Source organism: Solea solea, chromosome 12 (assembly GCF_958295425.1).
Source record: "Solea solea chromosome 12, fSolSol10.1, whole genome shotgun sequence".
Classification (NCBI taxonomy): Eukaryota; Metazoa; Chordata; class Actinopteri; order Pleuronectiformes; family Soleidae; genus Solea; species Solea solea.
Genome location: NC_081145.1, coordinates 19,692,030 through 19,714,698, shown reverse-complemented (window position 1 = coordinate 19,714,698; position 22,669 = coordinate 19,692,030). Strand labels below are relative to the sequence as shown.

At 40.9% G+C, this 22,669-nt stretch overlaps 1 protein-coding gene across 6 annotated transcripts in view; it reads right to left on the bottom strand.

Annotated features, from left to right (window-relative positions):
* Window positions 1–22,226, bottom strand: part of LOC131469765 (kinesin-like protein KIF21A) — a 43,341-nt gene extending 21,115 nt beyond the window's left edge. For all 6 annotated transcript variants that reach the window (XM_058645071.1, XM_058645074.1, XM_058645075.1 and 3 more), the window contains exons 1-10: window positions 21,803–22,226; window positions 5,607–5,829; window positions 4,273–4,455; window positions 3,160–3,300; window positions 2,639–2,770; window positions 2,130–2,300; window positions 1,435–1,550; window positions 943–1,138; window positions 644–833; window positions 371–437 (exon numbers count right to left, since the gene is read on the bottom strand). In XM_058645071.1, coding sequence (XP_058501054.1) covers window positions 371–437; window positions 644–833; window positions 943–1,138; window positions 1,435–1,550; window positions 2,130–2,300; window positions 2,639–2,770; window positions 3,160–3,300; window positions 4,273–4,455; window positions 5,607–5,829; window positions 21,803–21,846 — 1,463 coding nt within the window. In that variant the 5' untranslated portion in view covers window positions 21,847–22,226. The remainder of the gene's footprint in view (window positions 1–370; window positions 438–643; window positions 834–942; window positions 1,139–1,434; window positions 1,551–2,129; window positions 2,301–2,638; window positions 2,771–3,159; window positions 3,301–4,272; window positions 4,456–5,606; window positions 5,830–21,802) is intronic.
* Between the last annotated feature and the right edge of the window lie 443 nt (window positions 22,227–22,669).

Genomic DNA, 22,669 nt, shown 5'->3' with positions numbered 1-22,669 from the left:
AACCAACCACTGTGCAACTTTCACCACCCTCAGTTGCCAGTTTATTACATATCTCTCTAAAACTACTACAATCAATGATATTAATGTCCTGCACTAAAGTCTTTGTTAATAAAGGTTATAAAAAGCTCAGTTTTGTTGACACTCAGTATATGATGCATATAAAGAGTAATTACAACACCCACTCACCTCACTCACTACTCATGTTGTTAAAAGTTTGAGATTTTTTAGTTTATCTTTATGTACAAAATAAAAATTGTATGGACTACTCCTTTTAAATAAACAAAATTAAGATGCCATTATGATTTAAGAGGTGCCATACATTTGCACTTAAGACTGACGTATAGAACACTGGAGACTCAAAGATGTCTACCTGAGGTCTTCAATCTCTTTGATGTAGCTCTGAATCATGTTTCCAATCTCCTCTGTTCCTCCTTCCCCTGGGAGAAAAACAACATTCAGATGAGATACTGTTGGTAAAAAGCACAATGGCTTCATATTTAGAACTACAAAATATCAAATAAAAACTGAACCATGACACAACCTGTCATGGAACTGCAAGTCACACCGGTGTGTACTGTTTAGCTGAACTGCACTGTTCTGCTTGGTGGAAACAAGGATTAGGAGTGCACTTCTGAACCCTTACCCGCTCTGGCGAGGACTTGGTTGGCTTGGTCACTAAGCAACTGAGTGAGCCGTGCCCTCTGAGCATCGATGGTCTCCTGCATGGCCTTCACCCTCACCCTCAGGTTGCTATTCTCTGTGTGCAGCATGGTGTTCTCATGGAACATGTCACTGAAGCTCTCCACACCGTCCTCGCCCACCATGCGTTTACCCTACAGGGGAGGGAGAGGAACATTATACCATGAACAGTTGTGATTTTTATGTACAGATATCAGCATGTAAATGGCTGCACTGTTCACAATGTTCTGGTACACTCCTCACCGCCTTGTACTCCATCAGCTCCATCTGCAGTCGAGCTATTTCCGTCCTCAGAGCGCTGATCTGCTGGCTGGCCTTGTCCTGGTTCACCATGACCTTGTTCTTGATGTTGCGAGCTCGGTTGGCATATTTCAATGTGCTCAGCGTCTCCATGAAGTCACGATCAGATGGGCTGATACATGCTATCATCACTGTTTGGCTTAGAACAAAAAGGAGGTAGATTCTAGTATCATTCTTTACAAATGCTGACATACTGCTGAACAATATAACTGAGCAATGTTACGGTTATGATAACTGATTACATGCTGCATGCTCTCACTGGTTGGAATATCAACATTCTTCATGTTGCTGGACATTCTTTCTATTCCACTTCCATGAAAATAATCAACTCCAAACATTTAAGTAAGCAAGAGCTCTGCGAGTATGTCGAGGTCAACTTACAACAGAACAACACAATAAGAGACATTATTGATAGGACAAGCTGAAATGAGAAACCTGTTTCCTCCTAATGAGTCCTGCAGAAGCCGGGTCAGTTTGGAGTCTCTGTAAGGCACATGTGATGACCGCCTGCTCCGGTCACCCAAAGCACTGATTACATTCCCCAGAGCAAGCTGCAGCAAAAGAGAGGGCAGAAGAAGAGTTTCAGGTTAATACAGATTTACAGTTTACAGAACAAGAATCTTTTATATACAGTATATGCACATTTACATGTCACTTTATGCCTTTTTTTGGTTTAACCCTGAAAGCATGACAGCAAAGTTTGATCAAACAATAAATAAGTCAAAGTACCAAAGGTTTATAAGTGAATGATATTCAAAATTTCACAACCGTCCTTGTTGTTATGACAGAAATTATCAAATATCCTTGACAAATAATACTACTTAATGATTTAAATGCTTTGTATTCTAATGAAGCAAAACCACATATAAATCAATTCATAAATTAATCTTAATTACGTTCCTCACAATCAGATGTAAAGTGTGTTTTTTGGTTGGTGAAACAGAAAAGTCTCCTATAAAGGGAATTTATAAGTAGTACACTATTACCCATTATTATTTTGTTGGGATAACCTTTGGACAATCCAGTCACTAGATGGCAGTAGAACTCTAGAATATCAAAGCCTCTGTGCAACACTGGGGGATTTTTATTTTAAGTCCTACAGCAGCCAGGCAGAGGAGGGAGAAGCTCACCAGTCCACAGTTGATGGAGATGCCCTCTTTGGCTCGATCGCCTGTCGCTCCAGTTCTTTTCAGCCTCTCAGAACCGGCCAGGTCAACAAAGTGAAATTTGGCTGTCAGCGTCTCATACTCGTCCATCTCAGAATTTCCGTTGGAGACTCTGTTATCAGTCTCGTTTTCTTGCTGAGTGATAATAACACACACAAACACACAAACTCCATTAGGGACAACAGTGTTTCCTAGTCATCATTGCAACACGGGGTTTGTCTTTGTCATGTGAAAAATGTTTGTGCACAATAAGAAACCAGTAACCTGAGGCTTACTCAATACAAGTAACTGAGTGTGGCAAAGGTTTTCATTCAAGATACAATTACTTAATTATTTAATGCTGACAACTGCAAACAAGCCGAGACGGGCAGACAAAATTAACCTGGATACATTTCTCTGTATGTTTTAATTAAAACAAAAGGAACATTATGGTACTTCAGTTCAATTGTTGTACAGTGTGAGAGTGCACCAACATTGTCAGAGGCACAAACGCGGACTTGGCACAGGTGGATGGTGAAGATGGCGTGTGATCGAGAGCTCTGGACGTTCATCTGGGTGCTGGCTGTGGTGCGAGACAGAGCGCCCAGTTTCAGGCACTGCATCATCTGAACAGACCGGGAAAAGTGTGGAATGTAAATATGCTGCTTGACGTCAGCTTACAGATGTGGCTGTGGAAAAAAAAAACACTAACAAACACTCTCTGGCATTTAGAAGAGTAAACATTGAGTGCAGTAATAAATGATATATGAATAATAAATAAATTCAAGTGTATTTGTAAAAGCCTAGGCAAAGACGATCACGATCAATCGGCTGTAAATCTAATGAAAGTGTCATAATCAAACATGCATTCACTAGTCAGACTCAATTTATTGATGTTTGTGAGAGAAACAGTAAGAATGTATATGACTCGGTTACTACACAGTTTTAGTTTTGCATAAGTCCATTTTTCTGATGACTGATTAAGACACACACACACACTCTCTTCGTCTCATACCTCAGCCTCTGAGGACACGGTCCGTGTGGTCACACCAACTGTGTAGATTCCTCCCGTGGCATCTTCGTGGATCTTAATGTGAGATTTTTGCTTCATGTCTCGTGTGGAGTCAAACAGGTCCAGAACTTCCTCATTATAAAGCTTCATGGAGGCAAAACACACACACACACACACACACACAAAAAAAAAGACAGATTACTTTAAATCCTGGGCTAAATTATCAAAAGTTCAGAGAAGATCTTTATGTTTCACTGTTGGCACATTTCAGCGACAACCTTCTGATCTAAAGACCATTAAATGCACCTCCAGCAAACAACAAATTTGTAATTTTGAAAACTGCTCTTGTAATAACCCTGAGGTGTCTGTAGACATTCAGAAAGAAAGGTGTTTAGTTTCTGGTGTTAAAATAAGAGCATGAACTATATCCAGGTTATTTTAATATACAGTAGGTCCCTAAAATGAAAGCTTTTATTTTACAAGCGCAATAGAAAATTGCAGTACAATCTGTTATCTACATATACCTGCAACAATGTGTCTTAACTTTTCCCTCAATGTTCCATTGTTTGTCTCTGTGCCTGGTATCAGAAGACTCCCACCTCTGTCTAACCAACCAACTGCTGCCCATAGTGCTGTGTGTGTGTGTGTGTGTGTGTGTGTGGAGGGGGGGGGGGGTTGTTCTGGGTGATTAAAGCACTTAACACAGTAACTCCTTTCCCCTGAACTACTGCACAGACAGCCTTGAAGTGCTGTGCTGTCTGTTCCTCTTGTGAGAAGAATAAAACTCACAAAGGCAAGTGTTTTTATTTCTACACTCACCACAGTCCTGTTAAAGTTTTGTCACAACCGTAGTTTTTCATGGGTCCGTTTCTGTTTTTCCTGACCTGTTTTCTATTTAGAGTCTGTAGTTTAAGTATCATTGTCTAGGGGTAATTTAAATATTTGTGTCAAAGAAGCTTTTATCTGGAGAAAAAAGTGAAAAACCTGGCATTTCCAAAAAGGTTCATTCAGTTTGACCATGACAGCTCTGTAAAACCAGGTAATCATTTTTGGCTCAAAGAAGCAGGTAAAGTAAGAGAATGTTATTGTCTATGATACAGTGAGATGAGTGAGAACCTCAAGGAACTGGGCGTTGATCTTAAACTCCGGCATGGGGCGTCCCTGCTCCTGGGCGGCCTGGCGCCGTTGCTCAATGCTTTTAAAAAGGTGATGGACGGCGCGGGGGACGATGCCCAGTTCTTCCTCTGCAATGTTGACATCAAAGCCCGTCCCCATAGTGTAGGTCTTCCCTGAACCCGTCTGTGGGAGCACATGACATTTCAAAAGAATAAGCATCATGGAAATGTACATAAACATTTAGTTAACAAAGTTTTATGCCATTTCAATCCAAATGGATATCGGGCATTTAGTAGAGGTGTGTGCTCGGAATCCTTTCTTTAAAGTGCACTGCAATTTTGCTTTATACACATTTCCTGAGCCATCTTCATTTTCTCAAATCTTTTCTTTTGACATGCCCTACAAAAGGCATATGTACAGTACTTAAGTGTATTTACCTGGAGGCTACATATGCAGTTGGAGAACAAGTTTTTCTTGTCAAAACAAAAAATGTGCAGCGTGGTGACTTTAAAACTTCAGAAAGTAGAATAGACATGGCAGGTTTCCCACAAAATAACAAAACAAAAGAAGCAACTTTTGATAAGATAGAAGATTTATTTTGAGTTGTGTTTATATCTGCAATCCAACTGGGCTGAGTTCTTGTGATGAAGCCAAGTGGATTGGTCTAAATCTAGATTAGTCCCAATAAAGCCACAGAGGAAAACAAGTCTCATCTAGGACATACTGTCAGAAGTAGGCCAACAGTCACAGAAACAGTGAACTTGGGAGATGTGGATTAATATGGACACATTTAAAGATGCACAGTAGGTCTAAAGGTGTATGTGTGTGTGTGTGCAGCAGGAGTTCCATTACCAGGGTAACATGAGCAGAAGGCGAGGGAACAGGTGAAGGGCAAGGTGATGATGCCCAAACAGGCAGAGAAGGATCATATTAAGTTTACAAAAAAAGATGTAAAACCTAAAGATGATCCTGTATATAACATCTAAATCAGATCAGTTCTGATAATGTAGTGGTTTCTTTCTTAAGTCATGCCCCACAACCTCTTTGACAGGGTTAGTGACAATGATCCAGCTTTTGTGCAAGTGATCATGAAGTCAAACACAGTTGAATTGCACAAACACACTTTTAGCTGCATTAAAACAGATACAATTTGTTTTGTACTCTTTAACTGCTTCCTATAGTCTCCTTTTGCCCAAACGTCATTCTCCATCTCTTTGATACCACTTCTTTATACCCTCAGCTTGACCTCATCCATCCACAGAAACCAACTCATCCACACAGCTATAAAGCACCGTCAGCCGTGCAGGCTCGAGAGACCAAAGACAAAGACTCGCCTGTCCATATGCAAACACAGTGGCGTTGTAGCCTTCGAAGCAGCCTTCAATCAGCTTCTCGGTGCATGTGCTGTAGATGGCGTCCTGCTGGGAGTCCATGTCGAACACATAGTCGTAGGTGAAGGACTTGTCTTTCCCGAGGATCACCTGAGGCTCCCCGGGCATCACACATGTACAGATGTGACATCCTTCGATCCTCTCCCTGGCCAACTGAGGACGAATCCTGCAGCAAACACAGAAGAAAGGGATGAGGTTTTTGTTGGTGTACAAATTAGCAAATAAAAAAAATAAAACTGAAGAATACATGAGGATAAACAATTCCATAACAAATCATATCGATTCAATATTTTATAAAGTTCTGCTGCCAAATTCCATGCAATTGTTGATTTTTGTGTGTTCCTATATGCCTCCGAGTTCTCTGAGTTTTTGTACTATGGCCTGGTCTTGTGATTTCAGTGTGATTTATTTGTATTTTAAGTACAACTTACAGTTCAATGCCTGTAAAAAAAAAAAAAAAGAAACATTTTCCTCTATTTCTATTCCATAAATCAGGAAATACAAATAAGCATATATTTGCCAATATCTCTTGACAGCTTAATGCAACAAAATGTGTACTCTGTATACATAATAAATCTACAATACAGGGAGTCAGATGTCAGATTTGTCAAAACTTTACCCCATCTTGCAGCATTAAAGTAGACAATAATTATTATATTTTATTTGGTATGAAATGTGTGAATGTCATACGTTGATTTTTAATTGCAAAAAATAAAATTGAAAGCAATATCCAAAGTTTGCGTTGCTGCACACTGAATACCAATACTCTATTTAGCTTCTATTACAACGGGATGTTCAGTTACTGCATTACAAAGATTCATCAGGTGACTCAGCAGCTTTCCTCTGCTTTACTGTCCAGTCTGCATTGAACACAGCAGCAAACAAATCACCTGAACATCTAGGTTCTCCTCTCTCACTGTGACAAAAGTGTCGCAGTCTTTTCATTGCATCACATTAAACGAAGTCTCCTCATGGGTACAGCTCACAAAGAAGCTTAAAAGAAAAACACCTGACAGCAGGCCCTGCAAATCTCTCCATCCCATGTGGATAAAGGCCTCATTGTGGCCCCAAGTTTAGAGGAGAACAATACTGTGAGTGGAGTACAGTGTGGCCATTGTGTCCATCAGAATGACACTGGATCCCAGCGCTGACACCGACGCCACGGCTGAAGGATTACACAGCTGAACGCGGGCGAGGGAGGAGAGGTAATGTCCTGTGTGGGGGTCATGACATATCCAAGGATTATGGTCAGTGATTTGGGTCAGAGATTAAAGGAAAGACCTTAAAATTCAGCACTGTAATAAACTATAATTCAGTCAGTTGCCGACTGGTTTTATCTTTTTAAACCTGCATTAAAATACAAACATGAGCATCATTTATTAGGTAATGCTGAGAAATCTGGTGCTCCCAGCTCATCGAGAGGCTGCCTTATTGATGATATAATGAAATATCCATCTATGTTTGGACTTGAGCTGCAGGATGTTCCACACAAAACTAAATTTGGAAAAGCACAGGTATTAATATCATTGACTGATGGGACGTAGCCACGTAGACACATTTCTTTTGCATGTGGGACTTCAGTTTGTTTGTATATTACATCCTCTTTTGTTTTTATGATACTAAACTGATGATGGCAGAAAAAGGAACAGCAATACAACACCCAAAGGCAAACAAGGGAAAAAAGAATGCATGCTAGTAAACATGGATGTACAGTAAATAAACCATTCTAATTATTGTGTAAAATGACACAGGGCAGGAAGATTACTGAACATAATAATGTAGAAAAATCATGTCCAGAGATCAGCTCTTTCTATGATATATAGGGTGGTAGAGTATTAGAAATCTAATGTCAACCCCATATAACGGTGGTTTGTGTAAGTGCAGTACAGTGGAGGAGAGTACTGACCTCTAAAGCTTAATCTCACACAGATTTGCAGCCAAAGCTTAAGTTTCTGAATTTCCAGTCCAAACACCAAGGAGTTTGCAGGTGTGACTGTGTTTGGACAATAAGTCATAAAAAAATGCTCAGAATATAATAAACCCTAATTAAAGAGATTACACGAAGAAAAAGAAAAAAACACATCTACTCTTCCACGCTCCTCAGTTAGTCTATAGAACTTGTGTTTCCTATTTTTTTTTTTTCAACCTCATGATTCTGTTGTACAATAAATGTAATCCTTGTCAGAAAAACAATTATACCTTCCCCATTATATGTTTGCCTGTCCTGCAAGAAAGTTCTCTAATGCTCTGCAGTTACCCCACAGGGAAGGTTCTTTGTTTAAGATGGTTTACCACACTAATTGGGTGTGTAATCATGTCTGTTTCAGCACTCTCCCACAGTACTTGCACACCCAGGAACTCTAAAATGATTTGATATGCATGAGTAAGACGGCTATACTGTCAAGATTTTTGACAAGGAATTTTTCTAGCGAACATGGTTTTAATTTTGCCATGGAATACGCCAGGATTCAACGGTTATGTCGATGAAATTAGGCATTTTTGTAAAGAACACTGAAGCTCTTAGATTTGACAACATCCTAAACACTGTCTGAGATAATTACCTTTTCAGTTAAGAAAATATCAAAAACATTGCTGAGTTAAGCCATATTATCCAGCCCTACATTTTCTATACAAAATTGGTGGTAGCTGTACGCCGTAAGTAAGCCGTATTCACAGATTCTGTCTTGTATGTGATCATTAAAGTGAATGTCTATAATTAGAGGATCTGCTCCTTGCATCCATGCATCTTGTCCTTCCTTTCTAATACAAGGTAAAGACATTTTGTAATCACAACTCGAGTCAAATTTAGCTGCGGGCAGTCGGCACACGTGCAACATGCAACCGCAACAACCCCATAAAAACCACCTCCCTTACTGCACTCAATACAGCATTGCAAGTGCTGCAAATAATTGAAAGGAAGGGGTGTGTGCATGTCTGTGTGAGACCACCATGTGTAAGCTTTCATCTGAGGCTACAGTTCCTATTTAGCTGTAGAATCAAAAGTAGATAAAGCTAACGATTATTTTAATAATCGATTGATCTGACAATTATTTTCACGATTAATCGTTTGGTCTATAAAATATGAGAAAACCGGAAAAAATCTTGATCGGTGTTCGTCAAACCTGGAAATGATGATGTTCTCAATGGTCTTGTTTTGTCCACAAACCAAAATGATTGACTTTTAATGATTTCTTTGTTATCCAGAGCAAAGTGATGAAGAAATTATGCACATTTAAGAAGCTTAAACAATCGGAAATGTTGTTTTAATCATATAAAAAAAACCTTCAAACCAATTATCGATTATCAAAATAGCTGTCGATTCATTTAGTAATTGATTAATAATCAATTAATTGATTAATCGTTTCAGCTCTAGATAAAACAGATAGGTGTTGCAGGAGGTGTAGGAAATGATGCATCACCAGTGGTGCTATTCTTCAGTGGTTAGCTGTAGCCAACGGGACTTTGTCAAGTTTGAAGACATTTTATCTCATCATCCAAGAGGCTTCGTCAGTTCTTAAGTTGTGAATATGGTTTGTTTGCTGCTGCTTATTAAATTAATTGACTACTTTGTTGTCGCTCTAATGCTTACATCTTAAAAACAAATGTGTCCAGCTTACACTGAAAGTAATGTGCTTCATAAGAATGCAATTGTCGTTTCAGTTTAGTATTTCAAACAAGTATAATGTGAAATGTTACTAACTCTATGGATTCTTATTTGGTATTTAGTAGATCGTGACCTGTGCAGCAGAAAACCAGGCTTGTTCCAAGATAGAGAGAGAAGGTGGAAAATAAGACTCAGAACAACCTTTGTTCATGCACACAGCCAAAAATCAAAGCCACACACACACACACACACACACTGGTGAAGCTCCCCTCCCTGTGGTTTCTGCAGAGAGGAGAGTAAACGCACCAGATCTCATCTTTGTGTGGAGATTTGCTGAGGGAAACAGTCTGGCCTCTGCAGTTGACGTCACCACTGTGCTGTTCACTCAACTTAAAGTCTAACTACTCACGGTCCCTCACAGAGGACACAATAAGGTTGGGCGGAGGACAAAATACAGAAAGAGTAGTATGTACACAAGAGAAAAGGTATTAAGCAGGCAAGTGTGCATGTCCTCGTCACACACACACACACACACGTTTGGCTTGTTGCCAGATGTTGCAGGCAGATGTCTACATGCCTTTTCTTGTGGCTGAATTCAACGTGAGGTTACATTGCAGGAGGCGATTCCTCGACTTCCTTTCTCACCTTTCACTCACTGCAAGTTACATCAGGATCATTCAGATTTAGTTGCAAATTATGGGACTGTAACTGATAACCTTTGCAGCTCTATGCTGTCAATTATGGTAAAGAAAATGTAAAACCAATACAGCTTTACCTCTGTGTGTGTAAACCATTGCCTTCATTATCAATATTAATTCACTATGTCAGAAAATAGATCAAATTCAGCATTCAATTTCTGAAAAGCAAAGCGTCTTTGACAAAAACAAATGTTTCTCTAAACACTTTAAAGTTTCGATACTGCTCTGTTATTATTGTACATGCAGAATCATAACTTTACTGTGCATTAATATACTATACTGTATAAGCTATTAATGTAATAACCTTCAGCACAGCTCAGCTAATGTGTGTGGAGAAGGGGACTGTGTGCAGTTTTACAGTAAAGGGAAGGACCTAATGACAACTGTAATGATAATACTTATAACACGAGTATATATTTAAGGGAAATGAGGCACTGTGTCATTGTGAACAAGTGGATATAAATATATATTGTCCTGGTTTTCACAGTACATTTGCTGACTACTGCAATTTGGTCTCAAAAATAGCTGCCTAGCAGAAATGCACGAAGGGAAAATGAAGACAGAAAATTATTGTTTGCAGTACAAGCGGAAGACAAATTCATGACAAAGGTCCTGTGCAGCTTCAGTGGAGAGGAATGCTTTTCAAGTACCCCACAGTGGAATGAGAGGGTACATTTTTAGTATCAAAAACCCTGCTAAAAGTGGTTTCATGGTCAGCTCATTCAGCCAGGCAGGACCACCTACAGCACCAGACAAAGAGCTCAGCAGGAAACCCTAACCTCTGCAGGAAAACCACAAGCACATGCAAGCTGTGTGACAGTCAAACACAAATCCATCACTTATAAAAGCTTTACATCAAATCTGTGCAGAATTTGTCTTCCCCCCCCCCCCCCCCAAAACTGTCTCAAAGCTTCCTTTTGTCTGCGCTTCCCTAAAACACACCATGCTCCACACGAGAAAGGATGAGGTTGCCATGGCAACGGAGAGTAGAAGCAGTAGAATTGAAGAATTAAAGTCATAATACACTCCCAGCAGGATATAATTCTGGTCTGGTCTACTCGCGGGTGCCAGGGGAGGGGGCATTTTGATGAGCGGAACTCGCTTGCCAAACCAGCTGCCCATCAAAGACTTCAGGAGGAGGTTCATTTAATGCCATCCCAACATTTCCTCAGTCAGTGCCTTCATCCCTGTGAGTTGATCATATAATTATTCTTAAATCACAGAGATGATGCATCCTGCTTGTTAGCCTGTTAATTACACCAAAGCTGCCACGTAAAGAGGGGGTGACATCATTTGTGTTTGGCTGTGTTCATTAACAGAGTGTGTGAGTACATTCTTCAGGCTGCATCACGCGTATGAGCAGCGTAAATTGAACAAAGGTTTGGAACTCAAGTGAAGAACCATAAAAAGTCAACTATCCTTAGGCCCTCAATTAGATGGTGATGCGTCACTCTGTCAAACATGTAAATGTCACAAGCCTGAAGCAAGACAATGTCCTGTGTGACCCCGTAACACGAACTCTGAAGTGCCATTTTTTTCTATTTGACAAAGGTTGTATTGACATCAGTGCTAGGACTAATCCTAAAACAAGTAAAAGCTCATCCCTTCAGGAAACAGGGAGAAAACCCCCAAACTCCTGCTCCTTCAAGTCCTTCCTGCAAAACTTCAAACTGTAGTAAAACACAGAGGCGATCGATGCTGCTGTGAAATATGATAGAACTGAAAAAATGGGCCTCAGAAAGCCAACCTTTCATTTGCACTTCCAGCAACTCTTGAGCATGACACAATACAGAGCACAATCATTTGTATTCTCTTCAGAGCAGTGGAAAGAACTGTGTCCACATTTCAAGATAAAAAAAAAATATGTGGCTTGAACAAATGTTTTCATTTATTCTCTACGATTTCGTCCGTTACGGGGTTGTAGGTGGCGCTGGAGGGAATCCCAGCTGGCACTGAGGGAAAGGGATGGGGTACATTCTGGACAGGTCAACCATCCCATCACAGAGCCAGTATACAGAGACAACAACTATTCACAGCTACTGTCATTTTAGAGTCTCTAAATGAACTAAACCTGACTTCCATGTCATGAAAGACTGAAGGAGGGAGCCAGAGGACTCACAATTACACTGCCTAACCCTAAACTAAAAGACCAGTTTAATTGTTCAACACCTGATTACCAAACAATAGTGGAACTGAACTCAGCATTTAACTATTTGTCAACATAGACTTGTTTCTGGGTGTGTTACAGAGCAACTGTAGGGAGAACTATTTGACCACATATTTTAACATGAGGCTTTAAAAACAAGATACACACCTCAGATCCCTGGCAAAGTGCAGTCAGTGCATGTGTTTTCATACGTTCATAGAGGGCTGGTAATGCCCTGCAGTTGACCTGAGCTTAATGGATCATTTTCCTCTGATAAAGCTTTGGATATGCCTGGGCATGGCACCGATCGTGGAAAATGAATATATTTTCAGAAAAACAAACGAAGCTGTGCCGGGTTGGCGTGGCAGGCCGATAACGGTTTCACTGCTTCCTGCAGGTCAGGGGTCAAGGAGCAGACCACCGTATCATTATCGGGGGCGGGGAGGGGAGGCAACAAGGTGTTAGCAAGGGATCATGGGTAGCTGTCAACATGGAGAGCTACCACTGTCAACAGACCAGCATCAGTGTTTGAGGGAGACATGCTGTAGATCCTTGGAGATCATCTTATTTACAGACTAAATACAAGTGGTGGAAAACATCTGTGGCTTTTCCCAGTTTCGAAAAGTCACAATTAGCAGTATCACCAAACGTTTTTAACATAACTGTTGTTATGCACGTTTAAAATAAAACTTAACTAAGACTCTCGATACATTTATGGGGGTCATAGCCACAGTCACAATGTTTAATAACTGTTTTATAGACTCACAGCAACTGCACATAAATGAGATAGCATCATTTCATTTACACAATACAAGTTTGGAAGAATACAGGTCACCTCACGAATGGTGTATTTAAAAAAAAATCACACTGTTCCCATCTGCCACAAGAAATCTGACCAAAGTGTATAAAGTCCAAACAAAGCCTGTGGTGACTACAGCCACAGAAAAGACACAAGAACAGACTTCAGTTTCAAGTATCATGTTACTGAAAACCAACGGTGCTGCAGGCTTTTTAAAGCCTCCCTCTTTTTTCTAGCCTGACTGAACCGATTGATCGTGGACACAGTCTCTGTTCTTTAAGGAAGCATTCTTTTCAGGACTGGAGACATTCACCCAAACATACACACGTGTACATGTTTAACCTAATGTGACAAGTGTTTAGTATGGATTATCTAGACCCACAAATAAAATGTCACCGTGTTTTATCACCATCACTAACACACTGTAGTTGCTGGAAAGTATCTCATAAAGCGGCAGTCATCAGAAGTTACACCAGGTAACATCCCAGTCAATGCAACTTTGGGTGATTGACATTTGCTGTTTAAATGTTAAATGGCACTTGGCCAGACCAAAGTAAATATAACATCTGATTTACTGTACACAAAGAACATTTCTTCACAATCCAGTTTCTCTGCTCGCTTCTCACTACTACTGAAAATGTGGAAAGAGTGCGTTGTTTGCGGGTGGGTGAGTGAAGTGGACATAAACTACGCCGCCATCTGCAGCTTTCAGAGCAGTCAGATAGCAGATAATAGGTTAGACAAACATATCAGTCAAGGTCGAGTGGAAAGCAGTTCAGCTCTGCAGTTAACCATTTGCATCATGGTCACATTTGTATTTTATTTCGGGAGAAGCCGAAATAAAAAGTATTTATAATCATTATTTGGCAGTGGGTGGCCAATCAACACTGCAATGTTTAACAAAAAACACCCACAGTCACACTTGCAGCAAAAATCAAATGACTTGCGCTGCATGAATATGCAGATTCAGACAACTGCTCCATGATCCTTGCAGATGGCTGATGCTACTTTCAGAGGTGTTTTACACATGCTTGTATCCAGGTGCGAGACTGTCTGACACATGAAGGTGTCTATGAACTTCACTCACACGTGTGTGTGCGTGTGTGCATGTGTGTGCATGTGTGTGTGTGTGTGTGTGGTAGGCTGTGAGGACGAATTTGAATTCGAAACGATCTTTGTGGTCATTTTGACCATGTGCAGACATTTTGAATTGTCCTTTGAACTGTGACAGTTAAGGTTAGGGTAAGGAGCAATGAAATGTCCATGAGTGTCCTCACACACAGTATGTTTTCATGGAGGCAGGTTTAACCACCAGAATGACAGCTAGTAGCATCCAGTTGCAGGTGAACTTCTGCTTGCAAAAACTGTCATGGAGCCTTTTGCAACCAGAAGATTACATCAATTTCTACACATACGGTATAAGCTAGAGCTAAAATCATCTACTTATCACTGAAATTAGTAAGATTTCTGTAAATTGAAAAATGGTACAGTACGGTACAGAATGATTCATGAACATCAGCTTAAATTCATCCGTTCCCATTAACTGCAGAGACAGCCTCTTGACATAAATAACGAGGAGGCAGCACACTATGCAAACAGAGCTATTTGTGACCGTCTGAGGCCTATTTGTGACGATCTGCTGCCAGTTTAATGATGGAAGTTAAGTTGCATCCACATCTTATTTGTGGCACCAGGTCCACATTTAGACGTTACCCATTTGACCTGCGCCCTTAACTGGACAGGTCTGTGCAGAGAGGACAAGACCAACATCAAGAAGCGCTGAAATCTAGAAACTTAAGGGAGGAGGAAGAGCAATACCAAAAAATGAGGACAGAGTAAAATACCAGAAGAACAGAGAACAACATAATTGCAATGGGTGTGGTGTGCATGTAAGTTACTCTATAATTACAATGTGCATCCAATCAATTTCACACAAAAAGCACGTTTCTGAAATACTTTATAATGAGGAGGAGGAGGAGGAGGAGGAGGAAGAAAAGGAGGGAGTGAGGCCATTCTTTGTCATAAACATGTCCACATGTGGTATATGTGGTTCCACAAGGCCCTCTGCATTGAAACAAGTGCGTCTGGCAGAAATGTGCTGACTCCTTAGAGGTTGTGATAAAGATAACTGAAGTCTTCCAGCAGTGGCGCGGCAAGTCATGAATCTATTCTAGAGGAAGTAGAGTTGAACTGTAGGCTATGATTAGGATCATCTTGGAATGGAAGAGACTCCTGTCTGGAAAGAGGTCATGAAGGCTAAACACTGGAAATGTATCAGGGTCCCACTCAAATTACTGTATTACAGGGAAGCCTGTCACTGTGACATAGTTGGTCACAAACGATAATGTGAATATTGAACTGTTATGGATTGTTTTGACAATGTTTTTGTTTATAATAGCTTCAACTTTTGCCCAAAAGATAGCTTCAGACTCCTTATTTTGACTGATTTTGTCTTAGGGTGAGCCCAGACGGCCTAAGGAGAAAACCCATGTTGGCCACATGTATCCACAATTTAGTGCTCTTGGGCACAACCCACAGTTTGTGACCATAGGTGTGGGTTGGAACATAGTTTGTCCGGTAAATTAAGAGCTTCGCCTTTCAACTCAGTTCCCTCTTCACCACAACAGACCGGAACAGCGTCTGCATCACTGCTGACGCTGCCTCCAACTGCCTGTCAATCTCTCACGCCACTCTCCCCTCACTAATGAACAAGACCCTGAGATACTTAAACTCTTCCACTAAGGGAAGTGACAGAGCAGGTCACTGTTCCATGAAGCTAGTAGAACTAATAAGACGACATCATCTGCAAAAAAGCAGAGATGGAATCCTCTGCTTCCCAAAATATGATTCCCTTCCCTAATATTATTGCAACTGTCTTGGATTTTGAACAAGGACAGAAGGCTATGTGTTACCTGTTTATCACAGTTGTATTAACTCACTGCCTTTATCACAGCTACAGAACATATATTAGTCTATCACTTAAATAGAACTGCAGAACTATAAAGCCAAATTGACTGGCAGCCCGAGTGCTCCATTTGCTGGGCCATTAAATGTAAGTGATTTACGTCCAGCTATGTTAAACTGTATATGAAAAGCTCCTCGCACACTTCTCTTGCAGTGACAGGCAAAATAGGGTGTTTATTCATAGCTTCCGTCCGTGTCACTTGACCCGCACTTTAACACTTTGGCTAACACTTAGCATGTAAGTAGCATGTAAAACCACAAATGACGTGAGCAGGTTTACACCGATTAATTACTAATCAAGCATTATATCAATTTCCAACATTTTTGATAAGTAAATAATTATGAGTGTTTTTAATAAAATAAATCTAACTGATTTCAGCTTCTTTCATCCTTTGCTCCTCTGTGACAATAAACTGAATTTTTGGACCTTGTTTAGACCCATTTTTGGACCAAACACTAACCATTAATTGAGAAGAATAATCAACAGACGAATCAAAAATAAGTGTGAGTTGCAGCCCTAGATGTGAGCTCTCTTCAAGCTCTTTTTCAAATATAAAGATTCATGATCATAGGAGACGGATGCATGTGTGTCACTTACATCACACAAAGCAACAAAGTATAATGCATAAACACTTCACATAAAGCCAATATGAACAGTGGTTCAATCTGTGCCTTTTTAGAAAATACAGATGATTACAAGCGATTACCTTACCTTCCTACTACTATGTATAAAATGAGGACCGATAAATGTCGCATGCAAGTTGGTGACTCTGAAACTGATTACAGAAGTTATTAAGTACTAGTGGAAGCATACGTTTCATTAAACGTTTAAAAAGATGCCATACAATTGTCACCCAATTTTCTCTCATTCAATCATCTATAAAAGGTCAGAACAGAAAATGTACCAATATCCCAAAGGTTTTCAAAAGTGCTTGAGACAAATCTCAGAAGCTACAAACCCAAAAGATATTGATTTCACAACTGTACATAATACATGAAAATAGGAAAGCCTCACATTTGATAATCTGAAACCAGTCGATGTTTATCATGCTTGCTTGAAAAACAACTCCTAAGAGAAGTAAAGGGTTCTCTTATAATATCGGGTAGTAGAATACAATCATCTCACCTCTAAAAAATAGAGGGGGTCAGCACATATTTACCTGCACATTTTAACTGAATACTAAGACAGGAATATATTGTCATCATATGAAGCAATGGACCCGTGTGTTCTTTGCAGTAATGGGTTTAAAGTGGGTTTTTATGCCATCATGAAAGAGTGTGTGCGTGTGTACAGGCTTTTATGTGCACTGGCAGTGAACACAATAACATTCAACAGGTAAAGTAATTAGCCCAAAGACATTCCCAGGGAAAGTGTCATCTTTGACACCATGGATGGTTATTACAGTGATAGAACAACGGGAGTAAAAAAAAAAATTTGATACAGCTAGACACCAAAACACACAGAGATTCATAGAACCATGGGTACGTGGCTAACCGACTGACTTGGCTCAGTGGATGTGAACAAAGCACAAGGTCTGGAGAGGCTTTAGACTCCACTGGGGCTTTTGTGTTTGCATGGTGCTGCCATGGGTGATGAGAACACATCTAAAATGTCCCATATCTGTCCTCCCACTGCTCCTCTGTCAGTTCTCTACTGGCCCTGCCCATGTTTTTGCTCTGTTCTACTAAAAGGTATTCTATTGTTTGACCATGTATTAAAAATGTCCATGTCTTTCTACTTAAACATTTGGATTTAAATAAGTAAGTTTGCAATATATCTTGACAAAAACATTATAAACACTGGCAAATATATAGCTGTTAAGCAAAAGTTATAAGCTGTTCATTGTGAATACTTATAAATGACTATACTGTCACATTTGCAGCTTTTCTCTGGCTCTTAGCTTCTGTTTGCAGTGTAAACCCCCACAGCCTTTGTCAGCTGCTGTCTCTTGTCAGCGGAGCTATGGCCTGTCCTGGTCTTTAGGTAATAGTAGATATCTGCTCTAATCATGCAGCTCATTGTAACAAGCTTTCTCCCCCACTGTTAACCCTGTCTCTACACTTGGCTCATGAACTACAAGCTGGGCTTACACGGAGTGACTTACACCAGTCACTGCATGTCTCCATGCCATTAGATTAAGGAACGCCTGAAACTTAAGCCTTTAGAGGTTTAGAGGCCCATTAAATTTCATTATTATCATTGCTGTGCCCTCGAGCGAAGGATCAAAATCAACCAGGTCTTAAAAAGGGAAAAAGGAAGAGAAACTGAGTTTCATTGATGTGATACGTCTTGTAACGTTGCAGACTGCTTCACATTATTCATTGGTTAATGCTCTTGGCAACAGCAGCTAAACACTACAGCCACACACTTAAGTTGTAACAGCATAAATATAAACATGGTCTAAGCCATTCCGCCTCACTTTGATCCAGGCTGCTCATCTGTCACCACCTTAAAAATAAACGATAGTTGCCTTGTGTTTGCTGTTTTGCAGTAATTACCTCAGCTGGCAGGTTCAGCAACTTCTCAGCCCTTCCCATCAACGTACACCTACCATTTAAGCCTATCTATTATGACGTCATGCACTGAGCAAATAAGCCGACTTGAGTACAATATACAGTGTATATATACTGTAGCCAACAAGGAGCATTGTGCAATTCTTTCTCAAAGCACTAACAATACTCACATTTTCAGTGCATCAATGCAAATGCACATTCTAAACAAATGTTTTGGACATTTCACTCCTTTGAAAGAACAGGGCAGCTTCTGTTGAAATAAGCTGGGGCCATAAACTGATTACAAAAACCACCATGTTTACGGTAATAAGCACTCTAAGATCTACAATTGCACTGCTGGTCTCCAAGAGAGGCTCAGGTGTTTTTCCATATACATGTGGCACATAGCAAGCGTATAAGCATACACAAATATCTGGGAGCTAACTGGGATAATTTGGATTTGAAGCAGCGGAGAGGATGAACTCTCACACCCAATCTGAGCTGCTGCACATGTGCACGGTGAGACATGTCAACACTGCCTTGACAAACTATTTTGCCAGCTGGCAGCAGTTAAAACATGCCGACGCATAAGGCTGGGTGTCACAGAGAGGGAAAAGGATCAAGGTGTAAACCTCTGTGTGACAACACTGGTTATAATGGCATTGTTGCAGTCTGAATGCACAAAACAAAGCTCAAAACTACCCACATTCATTTTACTGAGAAAGATTAACTGTGCCTCAGTTTCTGAAACTGCTTTCCACACAGTGAAATGCAGTGTGCTAAAATCAGAGCTGTAATCTTAGTTTCTCAAGCCAGAACACAAAACGTCAACCTCTCACTGGATGAACGCCATCCATACTTGCAGTTTGCCTTTAGACTGGGTCTTGTAGAAATCATAATAAGCTGTGAAGGCTCTTACAGACTCCTGTGGAAAGTGCAAGTCATTTTAAACATATGTTTACATTATAGAGACATGTGTGTTTTACTGTGATTTTTCTTTGCAATTTTCCTCATCCTGTATAATTTACACAGAGCCATGGATCATGAAACTGTGTGTGTGACACACGGGTTATTTTAGCTCTGTGGTCAGTTTTGTGGCTGTTTGTTTGTAGTCATGTTGTATACTCCATAATATACATTTAACTACCAGTTTATCAGCAACAACCGGTGGAAACTAAGCCAGAGTCATAGTCCTGCTTGCAACAAAGACATCCAACCTTCATGAGAGTTTAAAATGTTGTTTTATTTACATCCAAGCAATCTCAAGCAATCACTGAACTCTTCATGATGGTTGGATTTACTACTGGACTGCTGTTTTACAACAGTATCTCAAACTGGATGTAGCTGGAAAATTGAGATGCAACAGTGAGGCATTACCAATAGATACAAGTTTATTCCTTCATACTCTGAAATGCAAATATTTTGTTGCTTAATCTGAAGAAACCGAAACTGATATGTTGGAGGCCGGATGTCTCACTTGCTTGCATGAGATTACAATCAATAAATCAATCTTTAGGGAAAATAACTGATGCAGACAGACCAGAAAAAAAAGATGTTCCAAGTCTGGTCAATTGCAGCAACTACACATTTCTAATAAGGTCAACTTTCAGAGACCTTTACGAGGCAATTCAGATTTATGACATCAGTACAGCTGCTGTTCAGTGATAACAGCATAAAGTTCATTTCCTGAAACTACGCAACGCCACAGGGATAGAAAGTGACAACCAGATCATCCGCTATTCCACACAGAAATGATATTGTGTACTCGGTATTTGTTCTCCTGTAATACTTCCAAGTGCTTCATCCAAACAAACTGACATTAAATGACATTGTACGGTCAGAAAGTCATATTTGACAGCCTTTGGCACAAGATCCAGGTATAAAATTGGAAAAAGAAATAAAAAAGGGCCATCGTTCTTTTTATCAACGTCACCAAACATGACACCAAAATGTGCCATTTACTAATGCTTTATTTCCCCTCACATGATTGTGCAACAAAGAGTTTACTAACCTTCTAACAATACAACATATTCCCTTCCAAACCACAGAGGCAGCCCACAAATGTCAGCTGCATGACAAGCAGCATCAAAACGTGGATTTATCCCAAGAGGGATTTAGTAAAAGAAAGGCTCTAGGCTAACCCGACTCCTCACAGCCAACGATGAGTCACTTAGGTGAACAAGTGTGCATCAGGCAAAGACGCAAAAATGGACAAGACAATGGAAAACGTGCAGATATCTTCGAGAGACAGGGAGGTTTCAGTCACTAGTTTCTCTGTTCAGCCACTGTGTCTGTGTCACCTCACCACATGGGTGGCAACAGCCCACTTCAGCACAATAGCACAAGGCCTAAAAGGCCAGAATGTGGCCTGATTCTGTGTGAAAAAGAGCAACGATGGGGATCTCCTGAATGTCCATAAAGAGCAGACTTGATGGTAATCTACCCATTTTCCTTGAAAGAGAAGCTCTTCTTTCATTGATTAGCTGCTTCCCTGCAGGAGGTTTTGACAATAAGCCAGGTTTCAGGGGTAAAAAGCTGTCTCTCTCCCCACACCATCACTGTCTTTCTTTCTCTGAATCCGCAGCCACATACTCATGCCAGTGTGGAGAAGATGCTGTGTGCACCTGTGCTCTCAGTGTGATGCTTCAAATATCTTTCTGTCAGCACAAAGAAATTATATTGCGAGTCACACAATGAGGAAACTGCAAATCTCTGCCAAGGGGGCCCACAAACTGACCAATGATGTGTCCTTAAAGGCCTGCAGCAGCAAGAGGTGTCCGGTGGAACTGGGTCACAGTGTTGCTCAACTGACATTATCGATACAGTGTATGTGTGAGTATGTGTCTGCAGAACCATTTCTGGTATCAACACAGGATCAGTTGTCCTCATGGCAACCACAGCTCCTTACTAAGAGTCAGCACCTCATTTCTGTGGAGCTGATTGCAGTTAGCATTAAGATACAAGTAGTGGTTGGATTAAGATTAGGGTTAGGCATTAACTTGCTGTGGTTAAAAGATAAGGCTTTGGTTTTACCTGTCCAAATTAAAGTAAGTCGATGCAGTGTCCTAACAAGAATAGCTGTGTAAACATGTGTGTGTGTAGTCATTTCTTGTAACATTTACAGGCTCTTCTCTGGCATAAACACCGACCTTGTCAGGACCAGGAGTCCCAGTATGGACCATGGTCAGGTTGGGCATTAAGATGTAACTTGTGGTTAGGCTTGGGTTATCTGGTTATGGTGTGGGATAAAGTCCTGTGTCATAAAAACAATAGCTACGCAAACCTGTGTGTGCGTATGTGTTAGCAGGTGCTGCTGGTGACCGTGGTGTGTTTTATAGGCCCACGGCGCTGACTGACAGGTGGCACCGGCTAATTAAGTCGCAAATACATTCACGCATTTGATGGGAATTCACATTTACACTCTTCTCGACTTACCTCAGTGCCACGCGGACTGAGCTTTCGTCCTGTCCCGTCGTCATGGTTCCTCATGCAGAAAAAAGAACAAAAAAAGCGGATTTATCAGCCTTGGCTGCTCACTCTGTAGCAAACCAGCGAGCGGAGGAAAATAAGTGCGCACTCCACCGAGCAACGGAGCCGCTCACCTCCGCTTAAACACGGCCATTTCAAAACTAACGCGCACACAAAAGACATTCAGCATTGTATTGAATATGATATGAGCGTGGAGGTGAGGCGGCGCGTCCGCGTGCAGCGTCTACGTGCGCTGCATCTTTGCGCAGTTCGCTCCGGATGCTTCAGTTCATTTGCAGATGACTGTTGCTGCCGCTGCGTGCGCGAACCACGGCGCACACAAACGCATACGCGGATTAAAAACACACAAGCGCGTGCGTGCGTGCCCCCCCGTGTGTCTGCTCCGTTTACGCACCGGGAGGAAACCGCAATGCGTCAGCAAGCCACGCCCTCTCCGAGGCACCAGCTGTGAGATGACGTCATAACAAGGGAGTTATGAACGTTTAAGAAAGCAATAAGGAAAAAGTAGTTGTAATATAAATCAGGTTTATACCGATTTATTTGTCCTCATGGGGGTCGAGGGAGAGCTGGAGCCAGTGTCAGCTGAGGTACGGCGAAAGGTGTGGTCCATCCTGGACAGGTGGTCTCATGTCCATCGCAGGGACAACATATGGGGACGCACAACCATTCACAGAACATGCAAACTCCCCACAGACAAAGCCCCTCAGTCGTACCGGTGACCTTCTTGCTGTGAGGAAATATTACAATTATGTTTTAGTTCAGTACAATTATAGCTGTGGGTCCAATAACTGCGGAAGAGTATTAGGGCCACAA